The following is a 23,459-nucleotide window of genomic DNA, read 5'->3' as shown; positions in this document are numbered from 1 at the left end:
TTCTGGGCATGTCATTATATGTGCACATTTCCAAAAATGTCAAAACTTTCAAGCCCCGAAAATGACCCAATGCACGTACCAGAATGCGACGTGTTGTGAGCTAGATCTGTTCTTTTCGCTGTGTGTCACCTTTGCACGACTACGCATACATTAGGGCTTAAGTGGTTAAGATGGGTCAGAAAGCCTAAAAACTACTCAGACTTTTATCATTGTGTTATATATGTAGTAAGTTTAATGTAATAAAAAAAACTCAAATTTACCAAAACACCATACATGTGATTGATGAACAGGTGTCCACCAAGTACTCTGGGATCATACTGTGAAGACACTCCTCTTCCTGGCAGAAGCTGATTAAAAGATTATCTAAGAAAATCAGAGCGTAGCGTAGGACTGATTGACATTCCAATTACATGAGAATGTGTGATGGATGCCTCCGCCTCAGAATGGAATACCTCCATTACCCCAATGACTGCTATCAGCCAGAGTCAAGACCATTTGACTGAGCTTATAACCACCTGTATTACAGTATATATGCAGCTCACACACACACACACACACACACACACACACACACACACACACACACACACACACACAGCAACTTGCCCAGACATGCTTCTCCCATCAAGGTGTGGTGCTTGGTGGCGCAGCCAGTTAGTGCAATGACCATAATGCTCCTTGTCAGTCGGGAGCACCCAATCTGACTCCTGTCATGTCTTGTATAACTCCCCTCTCTGCCCGTGGCTTCTTTTCCCTCTAAATAAAGCACAAAATTCCAAAAGAAAATCTTTTGCTTACAGCAAAAGATCACCATTATAAAATGATTAGCATGTTTCAATGGAGGAAATGATGCCTGGCAAACAAGAAAACAGAATACCGTCACGCCAATGCCAGAAATGTGACACACACTCACACTTACAGTAAGTGCACATACCCTAAGAACTTATTCTCAGAATGTGTGTACACACCAACAAAAAAAAACAAAAGAGAGAGGGGTTGTGCTTCCGTTGCACTGGAAAGCGAACAGATGTATTTCATCAAAGTATGGGACGATACAATAATAATTACCAATAAAAACTATTTTATAATTACATGCATTGAAACAAGGAGAGTAGGGAGTTAAAGCAATGTGTTTACAGTGTAAATCAACATGTTTCTGTGAGTGACATGCATGCATTTGTCATATTGCGCGCACACACGCACGCTCGCACACACACACGCAATACAAGCTCCGGCTCTGTCTGTAAAGCTTTCAGTGTGCTGAATACAGTAGGTAGTTTTATAGCAGTTGTACAGATTGTCTTTGCAACAAAGGACTTGAACAGAAACCGAACATTTCAGAAATGAATCTTTCCTTGCTGTAATTTTGCAAAACAAATTGATCAGGCACTCAAAAAGTAGACATTCATCCTTATTAGAAAAACCTATGAAACCAGAGCCATTTCTGTCCCTAAGAATTTCAATCAACAGGTATGCATGAACAGACAGACCAATGACAAAGGAACTGGATTGGAGCATTGTTCATTGGAGTGACAGTAGAAATCAACATAAGAAGGTTTAACAGTTTCACAATGGAAAGAAAGGGGAGTGATGATGGCAGTATATTTTTGTTCAGTCTTTCTCTCCTATTGTGCTTAATGGAGATGTGGCCAAATATCAAAATCAATATCTAACAAACAATATTCAACCTGCTTCTCTGGTACACATTCACTATCTAACAAACAATATTCAACCTGTTTCTCTGTACTGGTACACATTCATCTTTCTAATTAGCCCCAAAGCTGATTATCAGCTTCTGAGATGTATAGTTTGATATAGGTGGCATTGAATCTTTGTTCCGGCTAAAATGTATAGACATTCGTTTGCCATTTCAGCGTCACTGCAACCGTTACATTCATGTGCGCAAACTCAAACCATCTTATACACACGCATAACACACAATACATAAACATACGAAACATAAAAAAATGACAAAACTACAAGTACGGTGCAAATGTAACTGTGCATTGGGTCTCATGTCACAGTACGGACCCAGTGTGTACAGTGCTTTCTTTGGGAGACTGTTGGTCGAATCACACATTCGTTTAAACAAAGAATTGAGCTGGGGGGAGGGGGGGCGGGGGTTAAAGGTCCAAGTTCATGGCACAAACAAAGTCACACAGGGGTCAACAGTCTACTCTGGTCTCCCTCCAACACCTCCATCTCCCTTCTTCTTCAGGTGATTTATTTGGCATGGTGTGAATCTTGCCACCTAGAACATTCTGGGGGCTGCAAAGCAGATGAGGGTTGAAGGAATCATCTTAACATCTCTCCCCCCAACCAACCAGACCTTCTTTTCCTGGTTCTTGTGACTCCCAGGCAGCCAGCTTCTCTCTGCTCGCTGCATCCCAGCCAAGCTTAGTGTTTTCAGTGAGTTGGTCAGTGTGGTTTTAAGGGCCATCTGGGAGAGCCAGTGGGTGGGGAAGAGAGACTGACATCCCGTTCCCCAGCCCCTCTGAACTATCTGGCCCGCGCTGCTGGGTTTGTGTGAGGGCTGTGTGTCCTTCGGGGGTCAGCGCGTGTGTGAGTGTGTGTCCGTCTGGGGTGGCATATATGCCCAGGCTGACAAGGAGGTGGTGCAGGTGTGTGACTGTGCTCTGTAGACATCTCTTCTCCTCCTCCAGCGCAGACACCTGCTCCTTCAACTGGCCCTCGGACTCAACCAGGGTCCCTACGTAGCTCTCCAGGCTGCAAACCCGTGCGTGGGAAACCTGGAAAGTGAGGGGCGGAGGGAAAGAAAGAAAGAAAGAAAGAAAGAAAGAAAGAGAGCAGGAGGAACAAAACAACAACACAAAAAAAGTACAAATAAAAACGTTTTAACTATGTTTAATCACCAATGTGGCTTTCTTCTGTAGGGCTGACTTTTTATTAGATCTATTGCAGTATGAAGTTTGTGTGTGTGTGTCGTACCTGAACTTCCTCCAGGAGGTCAAGGTTCTGCTGCCGGAGGCTCTGATTGGTTCTTTCTAGCTGTGCAGCACGCTGCGATTGGTTGAGTGTAGGAGGCGTGTCCAGCAGCTCATCCTGCAGGACATGGTACTCCACTTCATAGGCCTGGAGCTGCTTGGACACATCCATCTCACACACCTGATGACACACACACACACACACACACACACACACACACACACACACACACACACACACACACACACACACACACACACACACACACACACACACACACACACACACACACACACACACACACACGTTGAACTGGCAAGTACGTGCACATTATTTCACACTCTCTTCTGTTGAGTTTTTTGTTTGTTTTTAATTTTGCAACATACTGTAATTCACCATTTATTTCTAAATGCTCCGATTCTGAATTCCATATTTCTCACAAACACACGCATGGCAAGACATATCGCTCTCAAACAACGTGCTTTGTTACTCACTAGTTAATAATACACTCATCAGATAACACTATCATTTAAATAGGGGTATATCACAATTGTGCTACAAATAAAGGCATATCATTCAAGATTTTATTGCTAATACATCAGGTCAATGGAATTATGTTCCACAGTAAGGAAGCAATATATGATTTCTTATGAGAAATTGTTATGCAGTGCCAGTAACAGCAGGAGAACCACACCACAAACACTTCAAGCCACAACACTCCCACACCATGGCAAACCACACCGCACAACAAGCATACCTTACATTATTACGTACACTTCTAAGGTACCGTAATTAATCATGGGAATTAAGGCCACAAAACTAAATGAGGTCAATCAGTGACTATGAAAGATGAAGCAAAGTGTTGCACTTTTTTTGGCACAATTTAGAAATGTGCAAAACAAACCATTGTTGTTTTTCTTCTTCTTTGTAATAAACAAAATACATGACACAACATGAACAACAACAGAGTCTGCTCTACAGAGTCTTCCTGCTTGTTGTATTCCTCTGTGTAGGTTACTCTCTGGCTCAAATAAATAGGGACGACCATCTTTTTCAAATGCTAATTCTTCATCTATAATCTTTAACTCACTAAATGTGTTCCTTTGTGTAGGCTAAAAAAACTCCTCTCCAGAAACAAAACTCAACTCCTGTGGGATGCCAGAGTGAGAGATACCCCTGGAGACCACTGAAATAATGTTTTCAGACAGATATAAGAATATAAGCCAGTATTTGGCAAAAAAAGAAAGAAAACAAGAAAGAATGGACCAATTCCAATATTTTTTTAAGCACACTTCTAGTTTGTGGTCCAAATGATCGAAATATTTCACACAGGTAAAAAAAAATAACCCCTATACATTTTAAATACAAGTACAGTACACATCACAGTAACTCAGTTTTACTGTAATTCATTGAGAAAATCACTGCTCCAATTCTCTCTCACTCACTCACACACACACACACACACACACACACACACACACACACACACACACACACACACACACACACACACACACACACACACACACACACACACACACACACACACACACACACACACACACACACACACACACACACACACACACACACACACACACACACAACCTGATTGATGGTTTTCTCCATTTGCACCAGTCCTAGGTTAGGCAGGGTGGTCTTGATGAAGTCCACTATGGACTCCAGGCTGTCATGCTGCAGGATCAGAGGTTTGTGGCTGCCCAGCAGGCTCATGGCCACCTTGAAAATGACCTCCGACCCCTGCAGGAACAACATGTCTGGTGGAGAGAAGACAGGGGCCAGAGAGAGAGAGAAGTCAGGGAGAAATAACAGGGGAGAAAAACAGAAGAAGAACAGGAAAAGACAAAAAAATGGGACAAAGGAAAATAACAAAGGCAGAGAGAGACGGAGAGAGAGAGAGAGGGGGGGGGGGGGGGGGAGTTACAGCCTGCTTTATTTACATAATTTATGTTAGGATAATACTAACATGCACACCACAGGATTAAGTGCTGAATGTGGACTTGAGGGCTGCATGGGTGATGGATGGTTTGACGTCAGCAAAAAACTTTAAGCAAACACATGCATGAGCTAATGTGAACAAACCGAATAGGTGTGTGTGTGTGTGTGTGTGTGTATGTGTGTATGTGCGTGTGGAGGGTAAGACAGAGAGAGAGAGAGAGAGTGTGCGCCCCGCGTGCATGCATGCATAAGGGTAGGGCCAAGTTGGGTCAGGGTTGTATCAGATTACACAGCAGATTAAAGGGAGAGGAATGCAGGCGTGGAGCCCCACATCGTGTCTATCAAAGCCCTCACAACTGTATGATGCCACTCAGACACACTCAGCGCTGCTCAGAACGTGTGGAGCCAGTGGATCAGGTTCAGTGACTGAGAACCACGCAGGAAATTGACCATGAACGAAATCATTGGCATGGTAAAGAACGAGGAGGTGAGGGAAAACAAAGGCATGTAGACATGTATAAAAAGGAGACAAATGGAGGGGGGGATGATGTGGGTGTGATGGCATTTTCAGTACAAACACAGGGTCCTTGCTCACGAAAAATGATAGCCAATACCTACATTCCGATGAAACCTCAACGGGTGCATGTACTGTACGTGTGCGTGTGCACGCACTGGACGACATACGCTATTCATCAAAACAAAATTGAGGTCAAACCATCTCTTGGAAAGTCACAAAGATTTTTAACCACTTAAAGGACAATTTCAGACTAGCCTTTATATGATATTATTATATCCTAAGACCAGTGGTACAGTAGAAAAATGTCATAACTCCATCCCGAGTCCACCGCAGCTACAAACCCGAGCGGACGGCCCATTTTTTTTTCTTCAAATTCATATTGACAGAAACCTAGCCACCGTGTTTTTGTCCCAAATGGGCAGCCGTAGTGTTGACAACCTGACTTGGATGAAATCACTGGTGAAAAATCGTCTTGCGAGACTTCCGGAGGGGCCCATCTAACACAAACGAAAAGCTAGGCTAGTACGGAATTCTCCTTTAAACCGTATATACACTTCATTGACCCGTATAGACCCCCCAGGGTCTATAGTGGGTCCCTTCCTTTTTGTCCTTTACACCAAATACTTATAGCAGATCTACAAGCTCACAACGCTTATACTGTAGATCTAACATGACATGCCCAGAATAGGGACGTTAGGATTCATATGTATTAAATTGCCATTGCTACTGACCACAGACTTAATGGGAAATATGAGGCTGATTTCAGTTCACTTTTGATGACAATCATAGCAATATAGAAAAGAACATCTATGACACAAGCCATAATGACAGAGACAATTCGCATGTCTGCTTCAGCAGTTTTGCAGACGTGGGTGCTTACCAAAGACCCTGGCCACGAAGCCGAGGGGGAAGTGCGAGGCGAATGCGGTGAGGAACCAGGGAGTAGCGTAGAGGCTGGGGCCGATCTCCTGCTGCTCCAGGTGGATGTACAGATCCCTGTGGTAGTCATGGAGCAGCCGCGACAACTGGTACATGTGGATCTGACATGGGACAGCGACAACACCACACGAGACAACATGTTCACTGCTCTGTCAACAAATAAAAACTAGACTAAAATGTTAGGGAGGTACTAGTGGAGAAGAGATCCAGAACTAATGTAAGACATTTTATATTTGGCTGCACTCGGGTGTTGCGCTCTGAAAATAGCAGATCTACAAGCTCACAACACGTCGTGAGCTTGTAGATCGGCTATTTTCAGCACGCAAGTTGCAACCAAGTGTAAAATCAGTCATTACGACGCCATCAAGGCCCGCCGAAATACATCTTAGTCAACCAAATCAACTGTAGATTTAGTCGACTATAATCTTATGATATTTAGTTGACGAAACTAGACAAAAAGTGAGACATTTAAGATGACTAAAATATGACTAAAACGGAATGGAATTTTATCCAAAAGACTATGACTAAAACTAAATCAAAATTTGTTGACAAAATCAACACTGATGTGGACTGTGAGTGGTGGTGGACAGGAATGTGAGTATGTAGGTGTGGTGTGATTGATCACCTGTAGTATGATCATGTCCGGCCTGTATTGCTTGCGGAGCCCCATGTCGTACATCAGAAACTTAAGCATGTAGAAGGCGTCCTCCTCCCCCATGTGTAACAATAACACTCCTGCTATGAAGGACAGGCCCTGGCAATACCCAACCTAGGACGACACCGCCAATTACAGTTAACATCCACGCAAACAGTGAGGAGTCGGATAACAAAAATAACCTGCATGATTCTCCATGACAAACATACAAATGTGAAGAAGGAAGTGTGACTATGGTATATACCGCATCATCATAAATCCTACACGTTTGATTAAAACAGTTTTAGAAAATAATGTGGTAGGGGCTTTTTTTTTTACCCCCCCCCACACCCCCAAAAGGCTACAAGAATCCACACTTTTGTCTGGTAAGCCTTCATGTGATCAATTTCAAACAATCATTTATTATTAGGTGTAGGCCAATTTATACCACCTGTGTAGATAGCTATTGTGTTCCACCACAAGACATTCCCTTGTTTCTACCATGATTGTTGATTCAATGTGTTTACCCTGGGGATATTTGGCAATATTGATTTCTTTACGAGTTACGCTCCGAACCCACTAGATGCGCATCCACAGATCTTTGCGGGCACAGTTTTGCAGGCAACAGAATTTGTTTGTTGTTTTTTCACAGGCATTTGGTTTAGTGCCCTAAAAACATATGACTTGATTTAACTCGATTAATCCCACAATGGTGATTGTCTAGGTTTAAAAACATTAATATGGGGTGATAGGATGCAGATATTGTTCATATAAATTACAGCGTATTTCCATGAGAATACAGAGCTGAAAAATGTGCTTCACGAGTGCAAGCAAAGCGTCCGTGCATGAGAACGGCTGCATTCATTAACATGGGTGCGAAAGTGAAGCGGTCGTGAAGTGTACGTCTGGTGGGTTCGGGGCCAGAGTGTGTAAGAAAGACACATGGAGCTGGAGAAAAGGGGAAGGAGAGAAAGACAAATAATGTACCTCAGGATCCAGTAGGGAGTAGGCTTTCAGTAGATTATAAAGAGACAGTTGTCCTGCCCCCAGCTGAGCCTGGAAATATGGATGAGTGGGGAAAGTACGACCTGAAGAAAAAAGAAACATAACCTCCCATTTAATTACCACAAGACATGCTGAACATATCAGTGATTTGTTGCCGTAATTCAGGCAACAAATCACTATGTTCTATGTATATGCACAACAAACTATGTTCAGTAAATAAACAAATAGATAATTGATTGTTTAAGATTTCTATGCGACTATTTAAGTATTTATCACACTCTCTTGGCATTTCCTTCAGAGGCAGGTGCCTCTACCTTTCACTGTTAAAGTTAAAAGGACGTTGACACATGATCACACATACTGTAGATACAGAAGATAGATAGATTAGACAGACAGACAAGACTTTTATTAATCCCCGTGAGACAATCTATTGCTTTTAGAAAAATTCCAAGCAGTCACATTTATGAACATTTTCAACATACGTTGAATGTACCCGGCATCATTCTTTCTAAAGCTTAACTTGCAATAATAAACTGAGACAAACACCTTTTGACATCTGACAACATAATGAGGGACTGGGACCAGAAAAAGAGCATTCTTATGCTTATAATTGACAGGTGTATATATGCATGTGCGTGTGAGTGCATGTACTCTTTGAGTTTGTGGGCTTCTGAACAACAGTGAGGCTTTAAAGAGGACATAGACAACTGTGTTAGTGTTTGGGTGTACAGTATTTGCATAGGTGGAATGGCCTTCGGGGCAGCAATAGGGTTATTGCAGTCCTTGAGAAAACAATGGCCTGACGCCACCACTCCCCTGCCTGCAGGTAGGACAGTCTAGAACTGTCCAGAACTGATGTTGAATGTCGAGTGTGGGAGCGAAAAACTCATTTCAAACACTCCCTGCTTTTCCCTGTTCGTTAGTTATGCTGATCTTTAAACTCTCTTCCTGTTCCCTAACCGTTTATGACACCTCAATGGAAACAAGACCGCAAGGACTTTTTTGAACGGACCTTTTAGACAAAGTATTTCAAATGTAACTGTGCCGTTTTTTTTGCCAAATAAAATATTCAATCAATCAATCAAAAACACAGATCTTTAAACTTTCCCTCCTGTTTCCTACCTGTTTATGATGCTGATCTTTAATTTGTCCCTGCTGTTCCCTGTCTGTCTGAGATGCTGATCTTTAATTCTCCCTGCCTGTTAGTGACGCTGTTTTTTGCACCTCGGCCATCTCTACACATCTCTCCGTCATCTGTGTATCATGTCACCTGTGTATCATGTCACCCGTGTGTGTTCATCCTCCATAATGCCACTAATCATGGCAGACCCGCCCTGCTGTTAAACAGCAGTCAGCTGTCTGTGTGTATGATATTACTGCCTTTCTCCACCCTGTTTTATTGTAGAGAGCGAACGCTACATGATGGGTGGATGAAAGATATGGTGAGATGGAGGATGGTAGGTGTTAGAAGGGGTGTGGTGTATACTGTAACTGTATGTATCTGTGTGTGCGAGGGTCACAGGGGTGTGAAGGTGTGGTGTGTTATTTTGTTCAGGAGGTGCTGAACAGTAAGGGTGAAACTGTTACAAAAAAAAGAGGTTATCGTCGGGTCATAAAGGTCTTTTGCGTTTCAACTACTATACGCTGTTGATTCTAGATTTATCGATGTGTGTGAAAGCGCTTATGATTGTGTTACTCTTGTGCATATTATGTATTGTGTGCGTGTACGTACGTGTGTGTATTGGTAGGTGTGCGCATGCCTTACCCAGGTCTATGAGGATGGCGTGTTGCTGTGAAGTGAGTTGTTTCAGCAGCTCTTTGTAAGGAGTTTGGTTGGCGGGCGGGCGGCTGGGTAGCTGTCTCAGCAGATACTGCTCTGAGAGACATTTCCAGATCTCCCCTCGATGCTGCCTGGGAACACCTGACAAATGATGGGAGGATTTATGGCAGGCAGGATTTATGGCAGGCAGCGGGGGTGGGAGTTGGTATTTTGTGGACAAAATGTTTGAGGAGAAAAGTGACACACACACACGCCAAAAACTCTGAACTTGGGGGTTATTTATGTGGAGTGAGACTATTGCCATGGCCCTGTCTCACCTTAATGGGTGATGAAATTCCCAGTTTAATTTCCTCTCCACCCACCAAACTAGTTTATAAAAGGCAATGAAATAGGCATCGAGAAAGCAGCTGTGGAGAGGAACACAGCGAGCGGGTGGAGGTTCTGTCAACACCTGCATAACAGGACACCTACACAATGCTACGAAACATACAATGATGTTCTCCTTTTGACAACCAACCCCCCCAAAAATGTGAAATGTGATTTAGCGCCTGAAACATGGGCAATTCAACGCATGCGCTCATTAGATGAGGTAATGTCTAGTATTACCGTCTACTATCTCAAACAATATCAAACTATCAGTTAACACCTCAAAAAACAAATGGTGAACTACATTTACGATGACAGCATGTCCACTGCAATTAGTGTTATCTTGTAACTAGCATGTTTAAAATGAGTGGGAGACAGTTTATTCCTGCCAAAGACAATGATTCCAATGTCTGAGAAATGAGGCAATAAAATAATCATTACAGGTAGTGTAAGTGATATGTATTTTGATAAAAAACAAAAGTTAAAACTCTATATTCTGATAGTAATCATTGCCAGACACATGGCCTTGTGTTCATTAGACAATGTCTCCAATGTTGACTGGATCAGAAAGGGCTTTGAGCCCACCTTTTACCAAACCTCCAATCAGAGAGGGTGGCCAAACAATCTCACACCATCATCAACTTGTTAACTGAGTTAGAACACTGCTGGCCAGTGGCCTTGCACAGTGTGTGCGTGTGTGTGTGGACTTTAGTACTCCTCTGTTCTGTACAGAAGCAGTGTGTCCCCTGGGTAGAACTTGATAATACTGGCATGTAACAGGACAGAGGGTCCTGTGCTATGGAACAAGGACATACTGCACTACTCACACTAGAGACTAAAGCCTAATTTATACGGTGTAAGACAACCTCTGTGAGCCAGATTTATTTGGCTCATGGACATCATTTGGAACGTCTCAGGCTGGGAGCCACTTGGCTCATACATCCTAACATTTCTAGCAGCTCACACAGCGTCAATAATGTCTCACAGCTTTGATTGGGTACTGGCCTGGGGATATGGAGTGTACCGTGTTGCTCAAGGAGATAAGAAATGGTTATTCTATACTGCCGTGTTTTGGTCGGAGACATTAAAGGACAGGTCCGGACTAAGATAGCATATAGGCATTTTTTCCTACTTATACTGAGCCCAAATGACTGGCCATGGCGTCTATTTGCACAATTGCCCCTGTCGTCCAGTGTCCCCAGTAGCCCTCATTGCATAAAGCGGCGCCCATAAGCATATCGCTACTTACGCTATTTGTTGTGGTCAAAAGTGATTTTTCTTTTCATGAATCTGTTATTTGTTGTCATTACACACGCATCCATGCCTTGGTTGTTCCACACGAGCTGTCACAGTCTCGTAAATCATGTTTTGGGTTGAGCGTTCGGCACAACTGCCAATCAAAGTGACTGTACTGGCCAATCACAGCGTGTCTTTTCAGCAAAACACATAACATCAGCATAACATCTGTTTTACAGACTATGGCGGCTCGTGTGAGACAGCCAAGACATAGATGCGTGTGTAATGACAACTAATAACAGAAAAAAAATCAATTAGCGCAAGCAGCGATATGCTTAACTCATTCAAGTGCCAAGGACGACTTATGATGAGACATTGTCCAAACGCCCACACTGCCAAGGACGACTTCTGCCAACTCTTTTTGTTTTTTGCTGGGGGGGGGCTGCTCTCGATCACCTGAGTGACCATTTTCATTCTCTACTCACACGGAAATAAGTCTGGCAGTGAATGAGTTAAGGGCTCCACTCTATGCTATGAGGGCTGCTGGGGAAACCGGATGACAATTCTGCAAATAGACCCCATGGCCAGTCATTTGGGATCAATTTAAGTAGGAAAAACACCTACATGTTATTTACATGTTATTTTAGTCCGGACTTGTCCTTTAACGTTGCAATATTGTTCAATAGTTACATTTACATAAACGTTATATCAAAAACATGGTTGGGTTCGAAGAGAGACTGGCGGAGGTGAGGAAATACCCTCGTCTATACGACTAACGCAGATCACAAAGATGGGCAAGAAAGCGCTTAGGCTAATTCATGGGTCAAGATTTGTATCTCTCCACCCTTGCTGCTCTCATGTGAGGTGTCCCGAACGCTGTCTCTCCCCTGACAGCAATCCAAAGATGAAACTAGTGAAGGAGACCTGGAGAAGTTCTGCAACAGCTAGGCTAAATGACACCATCAGTTGCCATCGAGACACAGGGGGCTTTATCAGTGAGCCGAGTACAAATGGCCAGAGCTATGAGCCATATACCGGTACTGTAGCTTGTCTTATACAGTTTAACCTAGGCTTAACTTCCACTTCGACACTGCATTGAAAATAAATAGATACATATCAAGATATTTGTGTTTTCTATGGGTAAGTAAAAGGATTATGAAGAACAAAGTGGGTCACTGTGGGTTGCTGCAAATGCTGTACGTTTTGCAAAATGAAAACGTAATGGAATGGGTACCTTGTGCGACACAAGCATGGATGGTCTCAGCATCGAACTTGACCTTTGACCTCCCAGGGGTTCCCAGCATCTTCTCCCAGACAACAGTGACGTCCTTTAGACATGGAGTTATCTCCTCATAGTCCAACTTCAGACGCTTGTTCTGCAAGTCATTTGCTGAGGCTACACACACACACACACACACACACACACACACACACACACACACACACACACACACACACACACACACACACACACACACACACACACACACACACACACACACACACACACACACACACACACACACACACACACACACACACACACACACAGAAATGAACACAGATTTTTTTCTGCACATTTTACAAACACAGTATGCAGGCACACACACATACACACTAACTGTGAAACGGTTACAATTTGTTGACGCAAGCGATCAAAGAAAACGAGGAAACACCCAGGGTTCCCTCATCTATTAGTACAACACCCTTCCCCTCCTTATCTCTACCGCTTTGAACCCTCTACCGGCTTCTATCTTGTTTTTTCTACCCACACACAACCACTTATTTCCATCTACCTATCTTTGCACCCAATTTCTCTTTCATTATCCACACTCCATTCCTCCCTCTGGCCAACCCTCTCTCCTCCACCCACTCCTCTCCCTTGTGTATCTCTCCACCCTTCCTGCTCTCATGTGAGGTGTCCACCCAGTGACCAGCTGGAACTTGGCAGGACTGGGGGGAATGACATCATCACTAAGGGACAAGCACAAATAGCAGGAACGGTTCTATTCCAAAACACACGGATGCTTTCTCAGGAAGTGGAGGGGGAAATGAGATATGTAATCATTACTGAAACGGCTTCCATCAGCCTATCAACAGGGTGGAGATCAGTTTCTTTTGGGAATGGCCTACATTTTAAGCAAGACCAAGAGTCTACAATCCCCACTAGAGGCCCCAAGAGGCTGTGCTGCTCCTCATACCCAACGGGGCCAAAGTAGTTTGAACAGACTGGCATCACTACCGAAGGTCCCTGGTAGGTGTCTCGGCCCCGGTCTACAAGCCAAAGTGTCCCTGAGCCAGACACTTAACTCCTAACTGAGGTGCTGCCCCTACAGCTTCCCACTGTTCCTGATGCTTAAGATGGGTTAAATGCAGATACCACATTTCACTGTATATGCAAATATACAGTGACAAATATAGAGTGGAGTGCGGACCAGGAAAAAAAAGTTGACGTAACTAAGACAGAGAGAGAGAGAGACATATGTGACCAGAGTAGAGTTAGATTAGCCAGTCACCAGCTGGATATTTATTGTTTCTATTAGTTCCAAATACATATTTTATCATTCCCAAATACCTATTCTTGTGTGCTTGTAGATACCTCTCACACAATCATACAGTATTATACCCGTTATATTCATCTAACGTGGGAATAGTCACATGACGGTAAGGAGGGCAATATGCGAATGCCATTCCCACTGACTATGCCAGAGTCACTGTATAATTGTCCATCTGTTTCCATTGGAAATTACACTGTGAACCATTGATATGATGACATGGTTTGTTAAAGCATCCATTTGTTACCTGAAAGTTCTGTCTTACTCCACTCCTTCTATTCCTCTCACTCCACTTCCTTCCATTTCCTCTCCTCTCTCAATTTCCCTCTCTCTTTTTATTACTCCGGAACACCCCACCCCTGATAACACAGGGCAGGAAAGGATACCCCACCCTTCACCAGCACACAGACACACACGCACGCACACGCACACACACACGAAGTGACAGAGAAGCGCAAACACATCCCCGCTCGCATATATACACTTCAATAGACGTGCGCGGTTGACCCATAAAGCCAGGGCACAGAGACAGAGATAAACAGAAAGAATAGAGGACAGGCAGTGGCAACTCCACCCAGACAAATAACAGTTACAGAAGTGGACTCCACCCTGACGGAGGAATAAAACACACAATAAAACTATACAGTAGATGCCCCAAAGGAATGGAACACAACACAACACACGGAAGAAGAGGAACAGAGAGAGTGTAATGTGTGTGTGTGTGTGTGTGTGTGTGTGTGTGTGTGTGTGTGTGTGAACGGGCGCTGTGTGTGTGTGTGTGTGTGTGTGTGTGTGTGTGTGTGTGTGTGTGTGTGTGTGTGTGTGTGTGTGAACGGGCGCTGTGTGTGTGTGTGTGTGTGTCTGTGCTGCCCAGACTTGCTCTTCTTACGTCAATATTGGCCCACATTCTTTTCTGCCACACCCTTCTTTACAGGCAACAATTTCTGTGATGGTGCATGTGTCGTGTTTCTGAGAGCACACAGGTACAGGTGGGGAGGTGAGTGAAGTGGAAAGACGGATTAGGTGTGTGTGTGCGTGTGTGTGTGTGTGTGTGTGTGTGTGTGTGTGTGTGTGTGTGTGTGTGTGTGTGTGTGTGTGTGTGTGTGTGTGTGTGTGTGTGTGTGTGTGTGTGTGTGTCTGCAGGTGCCAAATGGGTCAGGAGTGGGGTGGGAAACTTGACAACAAGTAGAGGGCTTTTTTTATGTGCCACTTAGCAAATATAAATCAAACCCTCACATTTTACGAGTAAACATACCATAATAACAACCATACTGTAACATTTTATTATCACCTATTAAGTTGCGGTTGCCATTCTTTTTTAATATCACACCTCCATCCACACAAAACCCAAAAGACAAATCCAGATATGCACTTCCGCACTCTGTGACTTGACTAGAGTGTGTGTGTTAGGGTTGAGCGATATGACCTCAAATCAATATCACGATTATTTTGCCATGATTACGATTACTTTATACACTTCTTTTCTCCACTGCCCTCATAGTTCTCCGACATTTTGGGGGTGAACTATCCCTTTAAGTGCTTAAAGGAGAATTCCTGTCATTTTAAGTGTTATGTTTGATGTGTGTCAAATCACTTACCAACGTAGGAATGAAAATCGCGTAACTCCACAGAGCCCCCTATCGACCCCCACCGTTGTCATTATAGGAGGATATAGGATAGCCCAAATTCGCCTATTTTAACCAATGCAAAGTCTGTTTTTTTGCTTCTAGTACTCATTGTTGAGTCCCATGATAATGTAACAGGCGCTAAAACTCCCGACAAGCTAACGGCTAATAACAGAACGAGCTAATGCTGGTTGCTGGTTTCTCTCCCGACCTGGCAACCTGGGGCTGCCATGCAGAGAGATAAGCAGCCCCAGCGTTAGCTCGTTTGTTATTAGCCGTTAGCTTGTCGGGAGTTTTAGCGCCTGTTACATTATCATGGGACTCAACAATGAGTACTAGAAGCAAAAAAACAGACTTTGCATTGGTTAAAATAGGCGAATTTGGGCTATCCTATATCCTCCTATAATGACAACGGTGGGGGTCGATAGGGGGCTCTGTGGAGTTACGCGATTTTCATTCCTACGTTGGTAAGTGATTTGACACACATCAAACATAACACTTAAAATGACCGGAATTCTCCTTTAATTAGACAAATCGAATCTAGATTTATTTTCGTGTTGATTCGTTGATATATAGGAAATGATTATTCAATTTTTTTTGATTAACCTACATGAGCAAGATTAAGTCGGTTGGAGGTTCAAAATGTATTTTTTAATTATATTTCCGGTTATTTACTCTGCGTGTGTTTGTGTCTGGAACAGAGGACAGGTCACCAATGATTGCTTTGTGATAGATGTGCTTATCTTCAGTGAATACACAGATTCCAGACAATTCACTCACCACATAATGCAGCAGTGTTACGAGCCATGAGAAAAGACCTCAACCACATGAACCCTAGTGTCCCTTTTCTGGTGCGAAAATTCCACGAAAATAGGAGATCTACAAGCTCACAACTAGTCTCCACTCGACACACTGTGTGCTTGTAGATCAGCTATTCTTGGCGAAGAGCTTTGGTGTAAAGGAGAAAAAAGGAGCAGACCTAGTATAGAGCCTTGGGGGACCCCGGACAACCAAGTATAGGGCTTAAGTGGTTAAAGAGACCGAAGTCTGACATCTAGATTAATACCAATATGGGCAATGATGATCTAATGTTTAGATGCTGTTAAATCCAAGTTGTTAAATGCAGTTGTGGCGCTGCCAAGAATTACATAATGATGACTAAGAAGTTGTATTCATCCACACACTTCCTTAACAGTCGAGGTAGGTCCTTCATTAAATGTGTCTGTGTAGAAGTCTGTGCATGTTGTAGAATGTGTAAATGTCTGTGAGGGTGTTAAATAGCACAGATGCTCTGGGTTTTGCACGATCGGGCAACTAAATGGCATGTTAAAAAATGGAATCAAAGGATTGCGCGGATTCTCAGCCGCGGTATTGCATGTAACCAAAGCGTTTTTGCATCGATCAACACTGTTTATGGAACAAATCGACTATACATCCAAATCTTACAAAAAAGCATTTCTTTAATGCTTATGAAGTCCTGTGTGATTGTTGTGTTTTGTAACAAATTAAATGTATAAATCAAGTTTGGACATTTGCTTGCCGTTGCAGTATTCCTCCAATCTTCCATCCAGTCAACCATCCATCCATCCGTCCTACCCTGTAGCCTCTGGTTCTCCCTCTCCATTCTCAGGAGCAGGATCTGCTGGAGGATGGCCTTCCTCCACAGCTCCCTCAGCTCCTCGCTGCCCTTCTTCTTCCTCTCCTCCGGTACCACCCTCAGGGAGGACTCCCCACCACCGCCGGCACCCACACCTCCTATGAGGACCCCGCACATATGGCCAGCCTCTAGAGATGGGTCCCCGTGGTCTGAGAGAGAGAGAGAGAGAGAGAGAGAGAGAGAGAGAGAGAGAGAGAGAGAGAGAGAGAGAGAGAGAGAGAGAGAGAGAGAGAGAGAGAGAGAGAGAGAGAGAGAGAGAGAGAGAGAGAGAGAGAGAGAGAGAGAGAGAGAGAGAGAGAGAGAGAGAGAGAGAGAGAGAGAGAGAGAGAGAGAGAGAGAGAGAGAGAGAGAGAGAGAGAGATAAAGGTACAGCGATAGAGAGAGTATCAATCCAGTGTGTTGTTCTCTTTGGTTCATTCACCTCTCTAAGTCAATAATGAGTCAATGTTCAATGATAGAATTAAAGAGAAGTAGACATGCAAATCAAAGGGAAGTAAACAATGTGGATCAGCCAGGAGTATTATGTTCAAACAACGAGCCCTCTTGACCTGATTGTTCTGTCAATGTCCCAGACACGTGTGCACATCCAAGCGCTAAAATACTGTACATGTACCGTAAAGTAGCGGGTGGTTCCAAAACCTCAATGCTACGTTGTTTAGAGAAGGGCCCTAATAGATGTCCCTCCTTCTACTTCAAAGAAACATAAGGATGAACATCCACACACATGAACATCAACATCCACCTTGCTTTCTGTGTACAATATGTAAATGTATGCACATCTTGCTAAAGAGTGTCTATGTTATCCACGTTAACACATACAGTACACAGACTAAGGCTGGACAATTAGGACTAAAATCATCATCCTGATTATTTTTGCTGAATATAGGAGACGAGAGGCGGGCAAGATGCAAAAGCTGACAAAATAAGATCAGATAGGAGATAGTGGACCCTGATGAAGGCCTCCATGCGTAACGCATTGGTCACCTGTGTTTTTTATTCCTTGCCATGATGGATTAATAAAGGCTTTTTTTTTTTACTTGAACTGAACAGAGCTGCCTTGGACCTTTTTTAAGTTCACCGTCTGATTTTCCACTGTGAAGGTTTACAAAGGAAACAAACTTAAAAGACTTGACCTGACAAAAATGAAAAGTTTCACGATTTTATAATTGAGAAACCTAAAATCACGATTTTCAATTACTTTCAATTGATTGTGCAGTCCTAACACAGACACACAAACGCACACACACACACAGGGGAAGACAATGTGGTACTTTTTCTGCCAGCAGAAGTTGGAATGTGTGTATGCCTTTGTGTCTGAGTTAGTGGAAACTAGTGTCTGTGAAACCATGCAAGGCCTGTTGAAACCAGCAGAGTCACTAGATAAACACACTGCGCTGAAGGTAAAGGAGAGAGGTGCTGACACACACACCTCCTGCGTGTGCAACACACATACGGATCTCTCCTAGGATAAAACATGTTTGTCAGACAAACAGACTGCTACACCACTCAAACAGAACATCTCTTCAACCCTACTGAAGAGCAGCATGTACGTACGTACGTACACACACACGCACACACACACACACACACACACACACACACACACACACACACTGCACGCAAAGTGGCACCGTCTACTCCCTGAGCAAACACACTCAATTTGGTCAGAACCAACGCCCAGAACACACTCGCGCTCACACACAGACACACACACACACACACACAAGACACACACACACACACACACACAAACAATGCTACACATGCAAACTGGGTCAACAAGACTGGCGCTTTCCTGGTACTTTCTGTATGGACACTGTCAACATGACCTTGAAGGAAAAAAAGTGCATGTGCAGTGCATGTGCACACACAAACCCATACGCTTGACACACCCATGACCTCATGCAAGCACAAATCCACACCCAGTAACTCTGCACTTGTAACATCCACGTAGAATAGGCAGAATAGTGCAGTCATATAGGATTGCCATGGAATCTGCTGTCATGCCAGTTGACCATTATAAAATACTTGAGGTTCCACTTGACTGCTAGCAAAGACACGGTTTACCTGATACTTATGTCAGTGCCAACAAGTGCCAATCAAGCTAATCTGTACCCCACACAGCTGTAATGCCTAATTTACTCTCTATCATTCAACAGTGTTGCGTGCGAATAAAAACAAGAATAAATATGACTTGACAGTCATATTATTAGCAGCTGCATTGTGTGTGTGTGTGTGTGTGTGTGTGTGTGTGTGTGTGTGTGTGTGTGTGTGTGTGTGTGTGTGTGTGTGTGTGTGGCTTGTCAGCATGTGTGTGATTGTTATCATAGACCTGCTTGTTTCTCGCCAAACCTGACAACTGTGCGACGCTAAATGCTAATTATATTTTTTATATAAGTGGTGTCAACATTTTTAGACACCACACAGGTCTTCCTAACAATAGCGAAGATTAAAGTAACGGTCAGTGTTTGGAAAGTTCACTTAAAATATGAACTAGTTCAAAGTTCAGTTCACAAATTTTAAAATGAACTAGTTCAGTTCATAATTCAAACTTTTGAACTAAAGTTCATGGTTCCAAAAATGAACTATTTAGTTCATTTTTCGTATTTTTTTTCGCCAATATATATATATATATATATATATTAATTATTATAATATATAATTAATCAATTAATTAATAAATAAGGGTCTCTCTCTCAGCTAAGGGGTCCATGACCTGAAAAACGTTGAATACCCAGGCCTGTGTTATTATATTATATGAATATAATCCAGGATTATGCAATTTGTAGCCATAATGTTTTAATAGCAGACCTACAAGCTCACAATGAGTTGCATCCACGACGCGTTGTGAGCTTGTATATCTGCTATTTTAGTCACGGGACACCGTCGTGCTGCTAAGTGTAAGTTAGACTCTAGCCCAGAGAGAACAGCAGCAGCAGCAGCAGAGAGAGAAAGAAACGGCATCAATAGCAAATAGTTGTGAAAAAGACTAAGAAAAAGTACACAAGCAGTACACCCGGTCCCAGCAACGTTGTTGTTGTTCATACGTGTGTGTAGCTAATATAGCGCAGAAGCTTTCTTTCATTACAACATGATCTTGCGTCGGAGACTCTGCAAGAAGAACAAACAGCTGTGGGTCACTATCACTCGATGCTACAGTGACACAACAACATATAAACGGACATTTATTTTATAAAGCTAAGTGTTGCTTCCCTTGCATTTTTAACCCGAGGGGCTATCTGTAATCACGGAGCTGCATAGTACTAGTCTGTAGTCTGCACGTAGATGAGACTGAGTTGAGTTCACTCCGCGCTGCGCAGATGAATGTTAGACACCGCCTTGCTTTTCTCTTTTTTGGCTGATGGTGCGTTCAAGACGCCTCGGAAACACAGAATAGGATGAAATACAACATGACAAACCTATGTAACCATGGAAATTTGGGACACTCTTGAACAAAGTTATACTGTGAGAGAATGCCGTTCACAAACGCCAGAATGAACGCGTTCACAATAACGTTCATCTAGCGGATATACAGTACGTTCAGTTCACGTTCTGCCAAAATATGAACGAGTTCATAAACGATCGTTCATTGAACGCGTTCAGGCACAACACTGGTAACAGTGAACATGGCCAAATAATAACTTAATAGGCCAACTAGGTCTGAGGAAGCACGCTAGCATTTAGGCTAATGTTAGTTTCTCGCCAAACCTGGCAACATTGAATGTGCGCCGCTAAACGCTAATTATGTTTTTTATATAAGTGTTGGCAACCTTCTTAGACAACACACGGGTCTTCCCAACAATAGCGAAGATTAAAGTCAGGGTGAACATGGCCAAATAATAACTTAATAGTCCAACTAGGTCTGAGGAAGCACGCTAGCATTTAAGCTAACTCTGTAGTCTGAAGCTACGTTGCACTTGCAGAATACTGTTGTTGAAGAAATTAAGGAGTCTTCAGTCTCGATTTCCTCAGGGAGGGGAGGGGAGGGGTGGTACTGCGGAGTCTCCCCATTGGCTTAAACGTGCAAGTGTCCCCATTGGCTTAAAGTAGTGAAGGACAGCCAGGACAGCCAATGAACAAATAGGCGTCGCAGATGATGATGTCTCTGTCTCTTTCTAGAGCAGCAGCTTTGCAGCTGCTAAAAAGCTAATCTACAAACTCACAACGTGTTGCAGATGCTCAATGTGGCCCAAGAGTACAAATATTATGTGTTTGCTTGTTTAGAGAAATATAGACAAAATATATCTCTGAATGCAGAATCAGCGCATATGTTCCTAAAATTGTCAATGTTTGTTGAGCATCATTGTACAACAAATTGGATATATTGCCAAGAAAGGGACTTTCCAACACATTATCCTGCAAATGGGATTCTGCTGGATGTAACAGCATCCAATTGGACATTATACGGATGCTAACATCCGCCTAGGTCCACATAGTTTATTCTGCGATTATTAATTGGGTTTATGGGCAGGTTTAACTGAGAAATGCTTGTTTTAGGAATGTTATTTCCTCCTAAGATCATTTTACATAATCAGCTCTTGCGGTTTGTTTGAGGTGCAGCGCCGTGTGGCCACCTCATGGCTCTAGCCACAGTCAACTGGAGACAAGTTGACAACTGTAGGAGTGCCATGGAATTTGTTGTCGTGCCAGTTGACAATCAAAAACATACTTGAGGTATAGACTTGATTTGACTTCTAGCGAAGACATGTTTTACCTGATACAAGGTAAGTGCCAATAATTGCCAACCTATTGTAGCTAATCTGTAACAGACACCACACCGCTGTCATGTGGCCAAGAGCACACACAAAAGTGTCGGCTTGTGTATAGAAACAAATGGAAAAGATATCTCCAAATGCAGAATCTGCTCATATGTTTGGACTGTTTTGTACATGTTCTTGCAAAGCTAGAAGCCCAGCAAAAGATAAGGTCAAACCTATCAAACTTTTTCCAAAATGCATGTTATTTAATTGAGTCTGGCCAGAAGCAAAATAATTTAAATTTATGCCATAAAAAAAAGCCAAGACCGAGGCTGTGCTGCTCCTTACACACAGACAGATCAAAGTGGTTTGAACCAGGCATCACTTATAACACCGCAATCTAACTAAACAAAAAGTGTAAAAGATGAAAAACAAATATTTGAACTAGCCTACTCTGGGCCATGCAAGTAAGGATCGATGCAAGTCAGGAACAGTTCAGACATGCTTAATGTGCGTTCTCTTGTATTTTCCGTTGTCTTGCACTATGCAAGCACTGCCGAGGGTGTATAGTGTTGTATATTGTATGTTGTATTTTCTAAGTTGGTCCATTCGGCTCTGCACACCTCAGGGTTACATATATGAGACGAATTTTTTTTGACCAAACGGTCGGATGCTGTGCGAGTTATGCCAGGGATAAATTGTGTGTGACACACAGACAAACACACACACACAGATTATAGTACAGATAAGATTATTATTGGTGGCAGAATTGCAAGGGGGGTATGTTTTGTATTCCTTTACAAAAGGCCAATAGACCAATTATTTGTTTACAAACATTGAGATTGAATGCGCAGGTCCTGGTTTCATGTAATCAATTCCCAACAGATTCCCAAACCTGTTGTTTTGGGGAGCGCTGGTTTCAGTTAATTCAACGTCCTCCTGTGTGTTGGCTTGACAGACACTCCTGGCAAGACATATATATACTTTGTCGTGCAACAGTGTTGCACACCAAGAATAGCTGACATAAAGCTCACAACACATCGCGACCGCTGTGAGTTTGGAGGTCTGCAGCTGTGCGGGCAGGCAAGCTGTGGTGCAGTGATCATAGGGAGCGCTCCCTCCGTTCTAATGACAGCGACAGGAGGTGTGGTTTGGAGGACAACTGGTTTGAATCGCTATTATTGTTTACACACAACAGAAACCAAGGATTATATAGTTTCAAAAGTGAGAGATCACAGTAAACATCCTAAGCCTCCTTCCTCCACACTGGGAGGAAAACAGCATCTGAAAGTTTGATGGAATGCAATTTTACACGTGAGTGCTGTGACCACTTTTCCATTGCATCTTATCAGCGGTGGGGTTCATTTGGTGCCGGCCTGTGCACGCATACAGGTTATTATCAGTGTGGCGTTGCCTGAAAATAGGCGTCTATGGCTCACCAAAATCAGTAGGGTTCATCTTGCAATTCGATTATGAGATCATTTTTGTCTGTGTATGGCTGGCATTTTAATCTGAAGGAGGCACTAGAGGCAGCATCATGGAG

At 43.1% G+C, this 23,459-nt stretch overlaps 1 protein-coding gene across 6 annotated transcripts in view; it reads right to left on the bottom strand.

Annotated features, from left to right (window-relative positions):
* Positions 1 to 218: 218 nt before the first annotated feature.
* tbc1d1 (TBC1 (tre-2/USP6, BUB2, cdc16) domain family, member 1) overlaps positions 219 to 23,459 on the bottom strand; it is a 68,265-nt gene continuing 45,024 nt past the window's right edge. For 2 of the 6 annotated variants that reach the window (XM_084044459.1, XM_084044460.1), the window contains exons 15-23: positions 17,159 to 17,368; positions 12,617 to 12,778; positions 9,766 to 9,921; positions 7,983 to 8,083; positions 6,987 to 7,130; positions 6,303 to 6,462; positions 4,555 to 4,724; positions 2,950 to 3,126; positions 219 to 2,750 (exon numbers count right to left, since the gene is read on the bottom strand). In XM_084044459.1, coding sequence (XP_083900585.1) covers positions 2,430 to 2,750; positions 2,950 to 3,126; positions 4,555 to 4,724; positions 6,303 to 6,462; positions 6,987 to 7,130; positions 7,983 to 8,083; positions 9,766 to 9,921; positions 12,617 to 12,778; positions 17,159 to 17,368 — 1,601 coding nt within the window. In that variant the 3' untranslated portion in view covers positions 219 to 2,429. The remainder of the gene's footprint in view (positions 2,751 to 2,949; positions 3,127 to 4,554; positions 4,725 to 6,302; positions 6,463 to 6,986; positions 7,131 to 7,982; positions 8,084 to 9,765; positions 9,922 to 12,616; positions 12,779 to 17,158; positions 17,369 to 23,459) is intronic. The other 4 variants (XR_014599811.1, XR_014599812.1, XM_084044461.1 and 1 more) reach the window with 4 other exon arrangements.

The sequence above is a fragment of the Gymnoscopelus microlampas genome (assembly GCF_963454915.1).
Source record: "Gymnoscopelus microlampas genome assembly, chromosome: 2".
NCBI lineage: Eukaryota > Metazoa > Chordata > Actinopteri > Myctophiformes > Myctophidae > Gymnoscopelus > Gymnoscopelus microlampas.
This window is presented reverse-complemented; position numbering and strand designations above follow the sequence as displayed.